This window comes from Vigna umbellata, chromosome 11 (assembly GCF_029865625.1).
Source record: "Vigna umbellata cultivar VRB3 chromosome 11, Vumbellata_1.0, whole genome shotgun sequence".
Taxonomy (NCBI): Eukaryota; Viridiplantae; Streptophyta; class Magnoliopsida; order Fabales; family Fabaceae; genus Vigna; species Vigna umbellata.
Genome location: NC_142175.1, coordinates 3,673,259 through 3,685,822, shown reverse-complemented (window position 1 = coordinate 3,685,822; position 12,564 = coordinate 3,673,259). Strand labels below are relative to the sequence as shown.

Here is a 12,564-nt window from a genome sequence, read left to right as displayed (position 1 = left end):
TTGTTGGGCCTCGCATGATCTTGGTTCGCCCTGAACTTCAAAAATCCATCACCACCAAAATTGGGGCAATTTGTAAATCTCACATGATATTCTCACTCCCTGATTCATGACTTATTCCCTCACAATTCACAGATACATTTGTCCATACCTACCTTTTTACCATGCCCTAAACTGGAACAACTTCTGAGTATCTACTACCTCACATTGGCATTTGTAGCCGTTTTAAGGAGTAAGAGGCCCAAGTAGCCAACCCGGTACTCTCCAAATCCTTCCACATATTTGTCCCAACCCTTGATATCAAGCATGTACGCACTAATATTTCGTCAAGAAATTTCTAGCACAGAAGCTTCATTTTGAACATTTAACTTTAGAATTTGACATCCATTAAAAAAAATGATGAAAGTCTAAATCTTCATAGACCGGATGATTTCAAAGAAAAACAACTTGACTCAGTAAAAAGTGTCATAGTTTCATAATCTTCCATCACGGATCAAGAGTCAACATCATGTACACATTTTCATGAATGTTCATCAAATCTTCTTCCTTCAAAAAAGACAAAAAAATCAACATGCATCAAAGTTTTCTCCTCAAATTTCAAAATCTACACCAACCATATTTCTCTTTGTTTATTGATTTCAAAACTTAAAAAAAAAAGCAGAGTCAACATCATGTACACATTTTCATGAATGTTCATCAAATCTTCTTCCTCAAAAAGACAAAAAAATCAAATTGCATCAAAGTTTTCTCCTCCAATTTCAAAATTACATATTTTCATCAAATCTTCTTCCTTCAAAAAGATAAAAAAAAATCAAATTGCATCAAAGTTTTCTCCTCCAATTTCAAAATTACATATTTTCATCAAATCTTCTTCCTTCAGAAAAGACAAAAAAATCAAAATGCATCAAAGTTTTCTCCTCAAATTTCAAAATTTACACCAACCATATTTCTCTCATATATCAAGATTTCAAATCCTTGTACAAAACTGCAACACTTTGTTTATTGATTTCAAAACTTTCAAAAAAAAATCATCAAAGTCAACATCATGTACATATTTTCAAAAAAAACTTTGAATTTGTTTCCATGTATATTCATCAATTCTCCTTCTTTCAAAAAGACAAAAAAAATCAACATGCATCAAAGCTTTCTCCTGCAATTTCCAAATTTACATAAACCATGTTCTTATTTCAAAAAAACAAATTTTAAAAAATTTTAAAAATAAAAATAGACACTCATTTCTATCTCAAGAAAATAAAATCAAAAAAAATTTTCAACATCTCAAAATTTCAACAAAATCCAAATTTCAAATTCAAACAATCAAACAATTTTACTTTCTCTTGTTGGTATCTCGGCCCTCTGCAAGGCAATGGTCGAGCCCAGCAATCAAACTCAAATCATTCACTTCCATAGGGTTACGACACCCTCCACGAGGTTATGACACCTCATTCATTCATCCATAGGGTTACGACACCCTCCACGAGGTTTGTACACCTCATTCACTTCATCCATAGGGTTGTGACACCCTCCACGAGGTTATGACACCTCATTCACTTCCATAGGGTTACAACACCCTCCACGAGGTTTGCACACCTCATTCACTTCATCCATAGGGTTGCGACACCCTCCACGAGGTTTGTACACCTCATTCATTCATCCATAGGGTTGCGACACCCTCCACGAGGTTATGGCACCTCATTCACTTCATCCATAGGGTTACGACACCCTCCACGAGGTTATGACACCTCATTCACATCCATAGGGTTACGACACCCTCCACGAGGTTATGACACCTCATTCACTTCCATAGGGTTACGACACCCTCCACGAGGTTTGTACACCTCATTCACTTCATCCATAGGGTTACGACACCCTCCACGAGGTTTGTACACCTCATTCACTTCATCCATAGGGTTACGACACCCTCCACGAGGTTATGACACCTCATTCACTTCCATAGGGTTACGACACCCTCCACGAGGTTATGACACCTCATTCACTTCCATAGGGTTACGACACCCTCCACGAGGTTTGGACACCTTATTCACTTCATCCATAGGGTTACGACACCCTCCACGAGGTTTGGACACCTCATTCATTCATCCATAGGGTTACGACACCCTCCACGAGGTTTGGACACCTCATTCACCTATCCATAGGGTTATGACACCCTCCACGAGGTTTGTACACCTCATCAACTTCATCCATAGGGTTACGACACCCTTCACGAGGTTTTTACACCTCATCAACTTCATCCATAGGGTTACGACACCCTCCACGAGGTTTGTACACCTCATTCACTTCATCCATAGGGTTGTGACATCCTCCACGAGGTTTGTACACCTCATCCATAGGGTTGTTACACCCTCCACAATGTCTACACACCTCAATTCTGTTAGCCTTGTTCATATTTGTTTTAAATTTTCCTGTTGTTCATTGTCCATTTGAAATCCAGACGAAATTAGTGTTTCTTTCTTTACTTAGCTTTTACTCCAGTAATACGAAAATTCAAAATTTTCATATTATTCAACAATATCTAAGTAAAGAGGGGCAGCTGTCAACACCCAATTTCGTCCGGATTGACCAATAGATTTATTTTATTTTCATCATGAGTGTCAAATAAAAATAATAAAAAAAAGGTAAACAAAAAAAAAACAAAAACAAAAAATAGAAAAATAAAAAATGAAAATAAAAAAAATAAAAGAGCGTTCGTCCTCTGACGTTCGGCTTCGTCCTCTCCCATGCGTGACCGTTCGTCGACTCCATTATGCGACTGTTCGTGCTCTGCCTTTCGGACCGTTCGTCCACTGCAATGTGCGACCATTCGTCCTCTGCCTTTCTGACCGTTCGTCCTTGCCTTTATACGACCGTTCGTCCTATGTCTTTCGGACCGTTCGTCCTCGCCCTTATGCGACCGTTCGTCCTCTGCCTTTCGGACCGTTCGCTTCTCTGCTCCAAATCTTTTAGACGATCGGTTCCTTCCCTCTGCATGCAAACGTTCGTTCTTTATTGAATAATATCACAGACGTTCATCTCGGTCCTTTTGGAAGTTCGTCTTCAGCCTCAACCGTTCGGCCGTTCGTCATTAACCGTTCGAACCTTTGTGGTGTTCAGCAAATAGCGTTCGGTCATATTTATTCTTAGTCAACGTTCGGTTTTGATGTGTTATGTGTTAGTGAACGTTCGGTTGTTAGTGAACGTTCGGTCATAGTGTTTACTGAACGTTCGGTCTTCATTGAACGTTCGGTCTTCATTTGAACGTTCGGTCTCCAAGATATCTCCTTCAGCGTTCGTACTTTTTGTGCTTATTTTCTTCGAGCGTTCGGTGTTGAGCGCTCGTCCTATGTCTAGTGCGAACGTTCGTCCATTTCGCTCGTCCAAATACTGATTTGTTTTAAAAATGGTCGTTCGTCTCAGTTGAACGTTCGTCCATAATTCCCACCAACTGTTTCCCACAATGCTCCAACGAAGGCTGCCGAGACTCTCAACCAAGCCGACAGCCATGGTCCACTTCCATCATCCCACATTTAACAAACTTCCACTAATATTTCCCACTTCACCAACCCTTCAATTATGTCTACCAAATTATTCCAACAGTCCCCCAATCAAAGCTACCGACAGTTTCATCCAATGAAATTTGCCGACAATTTTCAGTCTTCTGGCAATTTAAGGAGTGCATCAATGATCTCCAAGGGAGAGGATTCACCTCTGACCAGGGCCTTTGCCTCTCACGACCTTCACCCGTAACCATCCCAACTACCATTCCATTTCACTTCCAACATCCATTACCTCCAACATTAAACCCAAAGATTATCATCTTCATTCATCATTCACCTCTGACCACTCTCCATCAGCTCCAACACCCGTGAACTCACTCCCATCTTCATCCATATACTGTTTCCCATATCATCATCTTCACCTTACCCCCACGGCCAACACCTTTCTTCCTCCATTTTCATTACCTCCAAACACCCATCATCATCCATCCTCTGCTGCAACGCCCACATCACCATCCACATCACTCCCGACATCTCCAACATCACTTCTACTTTCATCATTTTCAATTATCAAAGACCCCAAAACCATTAACTGCAAAAAAAAAAAAAAACAAAAAAAAAATCCAAGAGCCAAACTAGATATTGATCCTCTGTGCCCACGGCCCAAGGATTAGAGTCGCCGTTCGTGAAGCAAGAAGGATGCCAGGGGACCCGAGACAAAGGCGGCCCGGTTGGCGTGCGTGATGACTGGTTCGAAGAGGCAGTGATGCGGCGGCTGGTCCTAGCAAGCGGTGGCGTGGTGGCTGGTTCGCAGAAGCAGTGGCGCGGAGACAGTCACCGGTAGCAGCGGCGGCGAGGATGCAAGGTGGAAGGCGAGTGCGTTCTCCTCTCGCGCACCGTGGTGGCCGTTTGGACGAAGGTTGGGAGGTGGTCGTTGAACGGTGGAGGTGAGTGCCTTTGGCTTCTCTTGCTCAGAGAGAAAGAGACCCTTGGTCTCAGTGGTGTAATCCTTTACTACATCCACCAGCGAACGAACGCTCGTCCACTAGTGAACGAACGCTCGTCCACCAGCGAACGAACGCTCGTCGACCTCTTACTGCTGGACAACCGTTCGTTCCACACTGGACGACCGTTCGTTCGCTGGTGGACGAACGTTCGTTCGCTGGTGGACGAGCGTTCGTTCGTCATCTCAGCATCCACTCATCAATTTTTTTAACGCCGTCCAGCCAACTTAACGGAAAGGACTCAATTGATATCAATTTTCAAAATTAAGGACCATTTTGATACACTTTAAAAAACGAGGACCCAATTGAAAAATTTGTACATAAATAGAGATGTAGTAAAGGATTAAACCTCAAAAATGTATGTCGGTTACGATTGATACAAAAGTTGGTTCTTCTACACTGAATATGACAAAAGGAAAATGATACTTAGACAACAGATTTTGACAACATTTCGACACAGCCCACGTGTCAGCGAATGAGAGGGCCACGTTTACAACGAAAAAAGCTGCTGCGTTCTGAGAAAATCTGATCAAACCTGCTTCAAATTTGACGTGGCGAGGACGGGCACGGGCAGCTTGCGTTTGTGCGTTTCAAATTTCAAATGGTATTCGACCTTCGTAGACAGAGAAGCGCGAACAACAGAAACCCACTTGTGTGACCTAGACGAGAGAGTTGGAGAAAGGGTTCACCAGCGAACAGAGAGAGAGACCGAGTCCTTGCCGGAGTGCCGCCGTTCACTGTCGAAGGCCGTGTCGGAGAGATCGAACGCCTCCAGCCCGTTCCGTTTCAGGGGCGCCGCAGGTCCGACGTCGACCGGTCGAAGCGAACACGGCATCGTGTTCCGTCCGTTCCGGCCCAGCAACTTAGGGAGGCGTTGAAGGTGTCGCTTCGTCCCAGCTGCTTCCGTCCCTGTCCCGGAGTGCCGCCGGACCTTTCTTCTAAAGATATTGCCGTCATGAAGAGGCGGATTGCAAATGTTCTTGAACTTGGGGAAACGGTATGTATGTATTTTATCATTCTTAATTTTCTGATTTTTTATTTCTTTGTTCTACTGAAGTATCATTGTAAAATACAATATTTATTTTCCAATTCACTCCAGAGTAGTTGTAGATCATCCATTTGTTTAGGCAATCATTGGTTTTTTATGTGGCCAAGGAGTTGTGGAATTTCTTGCTAAGGGTAGTTCATATCCTTAAAAAATATTATCCAGTTAAAAATATTTTACTCTCAAATCTGAACGTGTAAGGAATGTGTAATTTTGACATTGTGCTTTTCAAGTTGGAACAAATAAATACAGAAAATAAGAGAACCCGAATCTGCTGTTGACTCCATAGTTGCGTATGCAAATTTACTTTTAACTTGAGTTGAGTATGGCAACCCTAAACCGTTATCTGAGAAAGCCTGTTAATTGCCATTTTTTCAAAATAAAGGATTAATGGTGTTCATAAAGATAAAAATATAAGAAACAATATTTAAAGTTATATTTGGCTTGTATCTAACTGCAATTATTAATTTTATATCATGTTCATTTACATGTTCTCTTTATATCTTGTAAATCTTTATACTTGACTAGGCTGGAATTATATATCATATATCTACTTCGTTAAGAGTTTTTTGAGGTTCATTAGTTGGGCAGTATTAACCGATATTCTTCCAATAGGTTTTGCAAGCCTTGAGAAGGCTAAAAGGTAACAGTGACAGAAAGGCAAAAATGTCTGCTGAGACTAAGGTTGTATTTGACCAGCTAACTGAGGATGCTATGAAGCTGATGGAGAATGGTGAATACAGTTGAGTTAATCCCTCCGGGCTTTGTAGATATTATGCATTGTGTAAACATGTAATCATTTAGATAGGCTGATGAGACTCTATGTCATGCGACTTGTTTTGATTCACTGTATCTTTAGTTGCTATGCCTACATTATGCTTAACTTTGGCTCCTTGACCTTTTTCGCATATGTTTATCATGAAAAGTGAGAGGTTTTTGATCGTGAAGCGGGTTAGTGTTATACACTATGCTTTATTCTACTTATATTATGTTTTGTTGTTTCATTATGTTTACATTGTTAACAACATGATGTAATATGCTGTTTGATTTTATAATTTATTTGATTTAACTACTTGGTTTTACTATTATAATACTGTTCAACTTATGTTGTTATTATGGTCATGATGCAAGATAGAATTTATTGTTTTATTATCAATATCATACATGGTGTTTGGTTATTCTTAGTGTTTGGAGAAACTATCTTTGGGCCTCCATATTAGTTAAGTGTTGGATTTTGGGGCAGGTTATTAATTGTCAATTTTTCCTTGGCTCTTCTTTCTTCTTTCTATGATGTTGTCGATATTTAGGTTTATGAGAACGAGTGAAGGGTGCCAGTTTCGTGGTATTAACTGCTTAATGCTTATGCCTTCTACATTCTCCCCTTTTCAGAAGGATATGAGAAGTTAGCCCGGGCAAAAGAAGGTCCATCAAATCAACATTTGGCTAGTGGAGAAGCCTCTAGCACTGGTGAAGGTGATTATGATATGTTTGCTGACGAGGATGATAACAGTAAGCCATCTACAGATGAAAATAATACAGTTAGTCAATCTTCATCGGACGCCATAAATTCTGGCACTGAGGGTAGGTAAATTGGCCTCCAAAGTCTTTGTTACTGATTTTTATTTGATTAGTATTTACTTAACATTGTTCTACTTTTCTTTCAGGTGGAGCATTGCAAAATGATTATGTGTATGATGAATCTTCTGGGTATGGCTCTTCTCTTCCATGTAAATTTTGGGAAATAGTCTGATATACATGACATTATTTATCTTTGTTGTAAATTTCAAAACCAAAAAAAAAATCATTATGGTATTAAGGAGGTGGCAAAAGTTGAGGGTTTGTACCCACTTCTTCTTCTAATGAATTCTGTTACCAAAAAAAGCTGTTATAAGCTTGTTCTGACATCAATATTTGATGGTCCAGGTACTATTATAGCAGCAGTTTGGGCTATTATTATGATCCAAATACCAGGCTTTATTGCTCTGCAGCATCAGGACAATGGTACAACACATTCCTTTATCATCTTTTCGTGTGGTTTGTCAATTTTTATCCTGAAATCTTTTAGCCTTTGTTTACAGTAAGTGGTGCCAAACATAGATGTGGATTTGGATGTGTGTTTAGTTGTTTGTTAAAATTTAATTTTGATTTGTGATATTTTTTGTTGGAAACTATATCAAGATATGTGATATGTGTACGTCAATTTATAGATCTTTGGTGGCATAAAAACATGCAGGGTGATTAGTTGTATAATTAACACCTTTGGCTGAGAGGAGTGATAGGTGTAAATTTTACTTGTTTTTGTTGCTTAAATTGTTGTGCTTTTGAGTAAGTTTTAGTGTTAATTCTCATGAAAAGTATATAATTGTTGATATAAGTATAATTTTGACTGTTTAAATATTTTTTGATGCTTTTGTTTGTTTATTTCGAAGTAGAATAAGGATTGGATACTGTCAAAGACTTGGAGCGCATCATTTGGCTGTCAGCATCGAGAAGAGAACGCCCATCCAACAGCAAGCCAGGACGCTCGTCCAGCGCGCAGCGCAGAGGACGCTCGGCCAGCGCTCAGAGAAGGCTCGTCCAGCGCGAAGAGGACGCTCGTCCAGAAAGTGGACGCTCGTCCAGAGAGCGGAGATCGTTCGGCCAGCTAGCGGAGAACGCTCGCCCAGACGCTTGTCGCCCAGAGGGGACGCTCGTCCAGCGCGCAGAGAGGAGGCTCGTCCAGCGCGCATAGGACGCTCGTCCTATCAACCATTTACAGCAGATATGTGGTGTGCTACGACTGTCTCATTTTTTGTGATTGGAATTGTTATATGGATTCTTGAACACCGAGTCAATACTGACTTTCGTGGTCCTACTAAGAAGCAAATTGTAATTATGTTAATGTACGCTTTTGTAGCGTCATATGAAAACCTTTTACGACCAGTTTATTGAATTTGGTGCAGCAATAGGTACCCCAATGTTCATCTTTTGTTTAAGATTCTAAATCCATTTAACGAGTTATTGATGATTTGAATTAATGCAGTATAGACTAGTGTCAACACCCAATTTCGTCCGGATTGACCAATAGATTTTATTTTATTTTCATCGTGAGTGTCAAATAAAAATTAAAAAAAAAAAAAGAGCGTTCGTCCTTGATTGTAATTTTAGGAACGAACGTTTTAGTTGGTCGATTTCGGACCGTTCGTCCTCTGCCTTTCGGACCGTTCGTGGCTATTAGCGTTCGTCCTGCACCGTGCGCGTTCGTTTTGTCCCCTTTCAAACGTTCTTCCTGTATCGTACGCGACCGTTCGCCATCAACTGTGCATGCAACCGTTCGTCCTTTAACTTTCACGAACGTTCGTCCTCCACCATTCGTACTTATTCGAACGTTCGTCCATGCATACCTTTAGGACGTTCGCTCATACAGAGAGTCAACCGTTCGGTCATAATGTTTTAATGAACGTTCGGTCTTCATATGAACGTCCGGTCATGTTATGTGTTAGTGAACGTTCGGTCATGTTATGTGAAGCGTTCGGTCATGTAATGTGTTAGTGAGCGTTCGGTTATATTGTTTAATGAGCGTTCGCTCTTCATTTGAACGCTCGGTCATTCATTTGAACGCTCGGACACACAACAACACAGATCAGATTTCAGAAGAAATTTAATCGCATCAGTTGAATAAAATTGACAATTCAGTAACAGGAAATTAAATGACATTGTTCATTCAAATTAAAATTCATTACAATACAGAAAATTAAATTCGAACCGTACACCTCAAAATGGTAAACGTCTACTGTGCCAATCACCAACAGCTCCTACTGCCGTGACTTCTCCTCGGCTGGAACTCCCTATGACCCTCACAGCACCTCACGGCACCTCTACTCTCATACAACAATCTCACTACATTACATTATCTGGAGTTCAAAACTAATCTACTGAACTTGGAGGAGAAGAACCGAGAGCCTCCTCCCAAGTGTAACCCTCTCACTCACGGCCTCTCACTCTTTTAAAGCCAAATTCTCAAGTCTCGTTCTGGTGTTGCCTCGTGCGTTTCCAGCCAGGTTGCCATGTTGTTGTCTCCCATTAGCAACCTTTAATGAATTTCTTCCATCACTCTTTTGCTTCTCTGTCAGATAAAGCCATGTGGGGCCCTCCATTTTGTTTACACTTCTGCATGTTCTGCACACCATCGTTGCCCATGCTGGAATAAACAAGGTCTGTGTCAGCTTTCCACTTCTCTCCCATCTCAACATGTGCATCCAATTCGGCTGGACTTGAAGACGGTGTGTGTTGTCGTTGCTGCTGTTTGATGCAGCTGGACGTGAATGCTTCCAACGTTGCAGCTCCCAAGCTTCTCATGGGCGTGCTGCTGGAACTGCTAGACGGATGGGGTGTGAATGAACAGAAAACGGAAACTTAATACATAGTATTCATATTCAAGCACAATGAATTTAATTTAAACTCTCTTTACGAAATGCCAGATATTTGAACTAGACAGGAGGTGACCAACATGACAGTAATCCCCAAATCAAAATAACACAGAATTCAATGTATAATAACACTACACCAACACAATCAACTAAAACAACAAATTGGAAATCATAACAAACATTGTCAGCATTTGTTAAACCACGAAAAAAAAGAGAACAAAAAAATATTAGTCATTTACTAATTCATATAAATCATGCCACATAAAACAACATTTTCTAACACTAATGACACAGGAACAGAACTGGTACCTTAGGCAAAATAAGTGGGTACCTGGGTGCTAGTTTTTGCACACCAAGGCCAACTACGTCCATCACTCTCATTTTGGGGTGTCTTCTTTGTTTTCCCTCATTTTATCTACTTCTAAGTAATCTGGGAACAATTTCTTAACATTTTTTTAACATATTCGTGCCACATAAAACAACATTTTCTAACACTAATGGCACAGGAACAGAACTGGTACCTTAGGGAAAATAAGTGGGTACCTGGGTGCCAGTTTTTGCACACCAAGGCCAACTACGTCCATCACTCTTATTTTGGTGTGGCTTGTTTGTTTTCCCTCATTTTATCTACTTCTGAGTAATCTGGGAACACTCATGTTAACATTATTTCATATAATTCGTGGCACACAAAACAACATTTTCAAACACTCACGGTACAGGAACAGGACTGGTACCTTAGGCATAATAACTGGGTACCTGGGTTCCAGTTTTTGCACACCAAGGTGTAACATCCCAATAAATAGTAATTACCATTAATCAGAATTAATCACATTTACAGAAATTACAGTGCAGTCTTAATATTTACAACAGCTGTTCAAAATAAAAACCGAACGTACTAAAATTTACAGCGTTCAGAATCTACCAAAAAAATAAAACGAGTCCCTGGACGAACGTTCTGCAAAACTATACACCTAACGTCCCAAAATACTATACAGAAAGATTAACAACTGCCACAGGACGAGCGCTCTACTGCTCAGCTTTAACCTCAACTTCTACCAAGTTGGCATCTTCCAAATTTTCTTCTTCCAGCAATGTTTCAAGGGGTGCCTCACCATCTGCTCACATCCACAACGGATGATCATTGCATTGACAAGACGGACATACAAAAACAGTAGACAACACAAGGAAATTGCAAGGGTAAGCTTAGGTAATTTAATTCATATCACTAACATAAACTTTAACATATAAAATCAATCGTACAAATCCATAACAGTACATACACAAAGCATAATATAACTCATCCAAATTCTCATAAATGACGACTGTCCGGACTGTATGAAGCCATGTATCTACAGGCGTTCTTGCACCCGGGTGGTGTAGTAACTGGGATGCCCTCAACAGCTGCCACCCGAGGTTAACCCTATCAGTCCAAAGTACTCAGTAGGACTAGGGCCTCCTGCCATTCCCACACATGACCTACTCCCCTCTACATGAGGATGAGCACTCACGGAATATCAGGATGAACAGCCATCAGCAGCTTTACCATGGTCATACTACATAACTTCTCACATTCACATCATGGAGACGTTCCTCCTTGGAACGCTCATTCACAATTCAATTCAATAAGGTTCATTCAAATACCATTCGCACATATTAACCAGTTCTCTTATTCACATTTTCATTCTATGTTCCACTCTCTTAATTTAAAGAACGTCCATCTTTTAATAAATAAAGACGAACGAATTTCAGTACACTGCAACCTCGTTCCTGAACAAAAGAAACGAACCCTTATCCATTCACGGACGTTAAGAACACTTAATAATTGAATTGAGATTAAGACTAAAAGATCAGAATAATACTTAGGAAAATTCTAAGTATAAAGACTTGAGGTTGAATCAAAAGGATAACTAGATCTTAAATATATTTAAATAAAGAATCAGGGTATTATTAAATTCGGAAGCAAACACTGCCAGTCAATGACCGAACGTAAATTAAGGATTTGGACGAACGCTAGTTACGTTCGCTCACGAAGAAATGATAAGGACGAGCGTTCAGTTATAGAACCGAACCCTGCTTAGGACGAACGCTAAGTCAATGACCGAGCACTAAATAGAACGGACGTACATTTATCACGGACGTGCATTTATAACGGACGTTCGGTATTGGACCGAACACTAACTTAGGACGAACGCTCAATCTAAGACCGAGAGCTCATTTGGACGAACGCTCAGTCTAATACTAAGCGCTGCTTATGACGAACGCTGGTAACAAAACCGAGCGTCCTAAATACTCTTCAATTTATTTTCAATCGTTGGACACGCTAGGCTGAGCCGAACGCTCAGACCTAACCATTCACACAATTAACGCTCGTTCTCAATCAAAATCCTTTCCAAATGAAAGAATTCTTATTCTAAGTTATTTTCCAGGGAAACCGAACGGTATAAGACCGTTCGATGACGAGCGTACATCATCAACCAGAAAAGATCAGATTTTCCAGATTTTTCATTCACATTAACTTCAAAATTTTCATACGATCCATAACTTAGAATTTAGCTTTAACATAAATCTCATACATTACAGAATTCATATTATCATTTCATCAATACAGAATCTTC

At 40.3% G+C, this 12,564-nt stretch overlaps 1 protein-coding gene across 1 annotated transcript; it reads left to right on the top strand.

The window, feature by feature from the left end:
- The first annotated feature begins 4,912 nt into the window (after window positions 1-4,912).
- On the top strand, window positions 4,913-8,486 carry LOC148190789 (uncharacterized). Its single transcript, XM_088101612.1, has 5 exons — window positions 4,913-5,492; window positions 6,156-6,282; window positions 6,930-7,121; window positions 7,205-7,247; window positions 7,970-8,486. The coding sequence occupies exons 1-5, from the start codon at window positions 5,451-5,453 to the stop codon at window positions 8,469-8,471; spliced, it is 906 nt and encodes a 301-aa protein (XP_087957738.1). The 5' UTR covers window positions 4,913-5,450; the 3' UTR covers window positions 8,472-8,486.
- The last annotated feature ends 4,078 nt before the right edge of the window (window positions 8,487-12,564 follow it).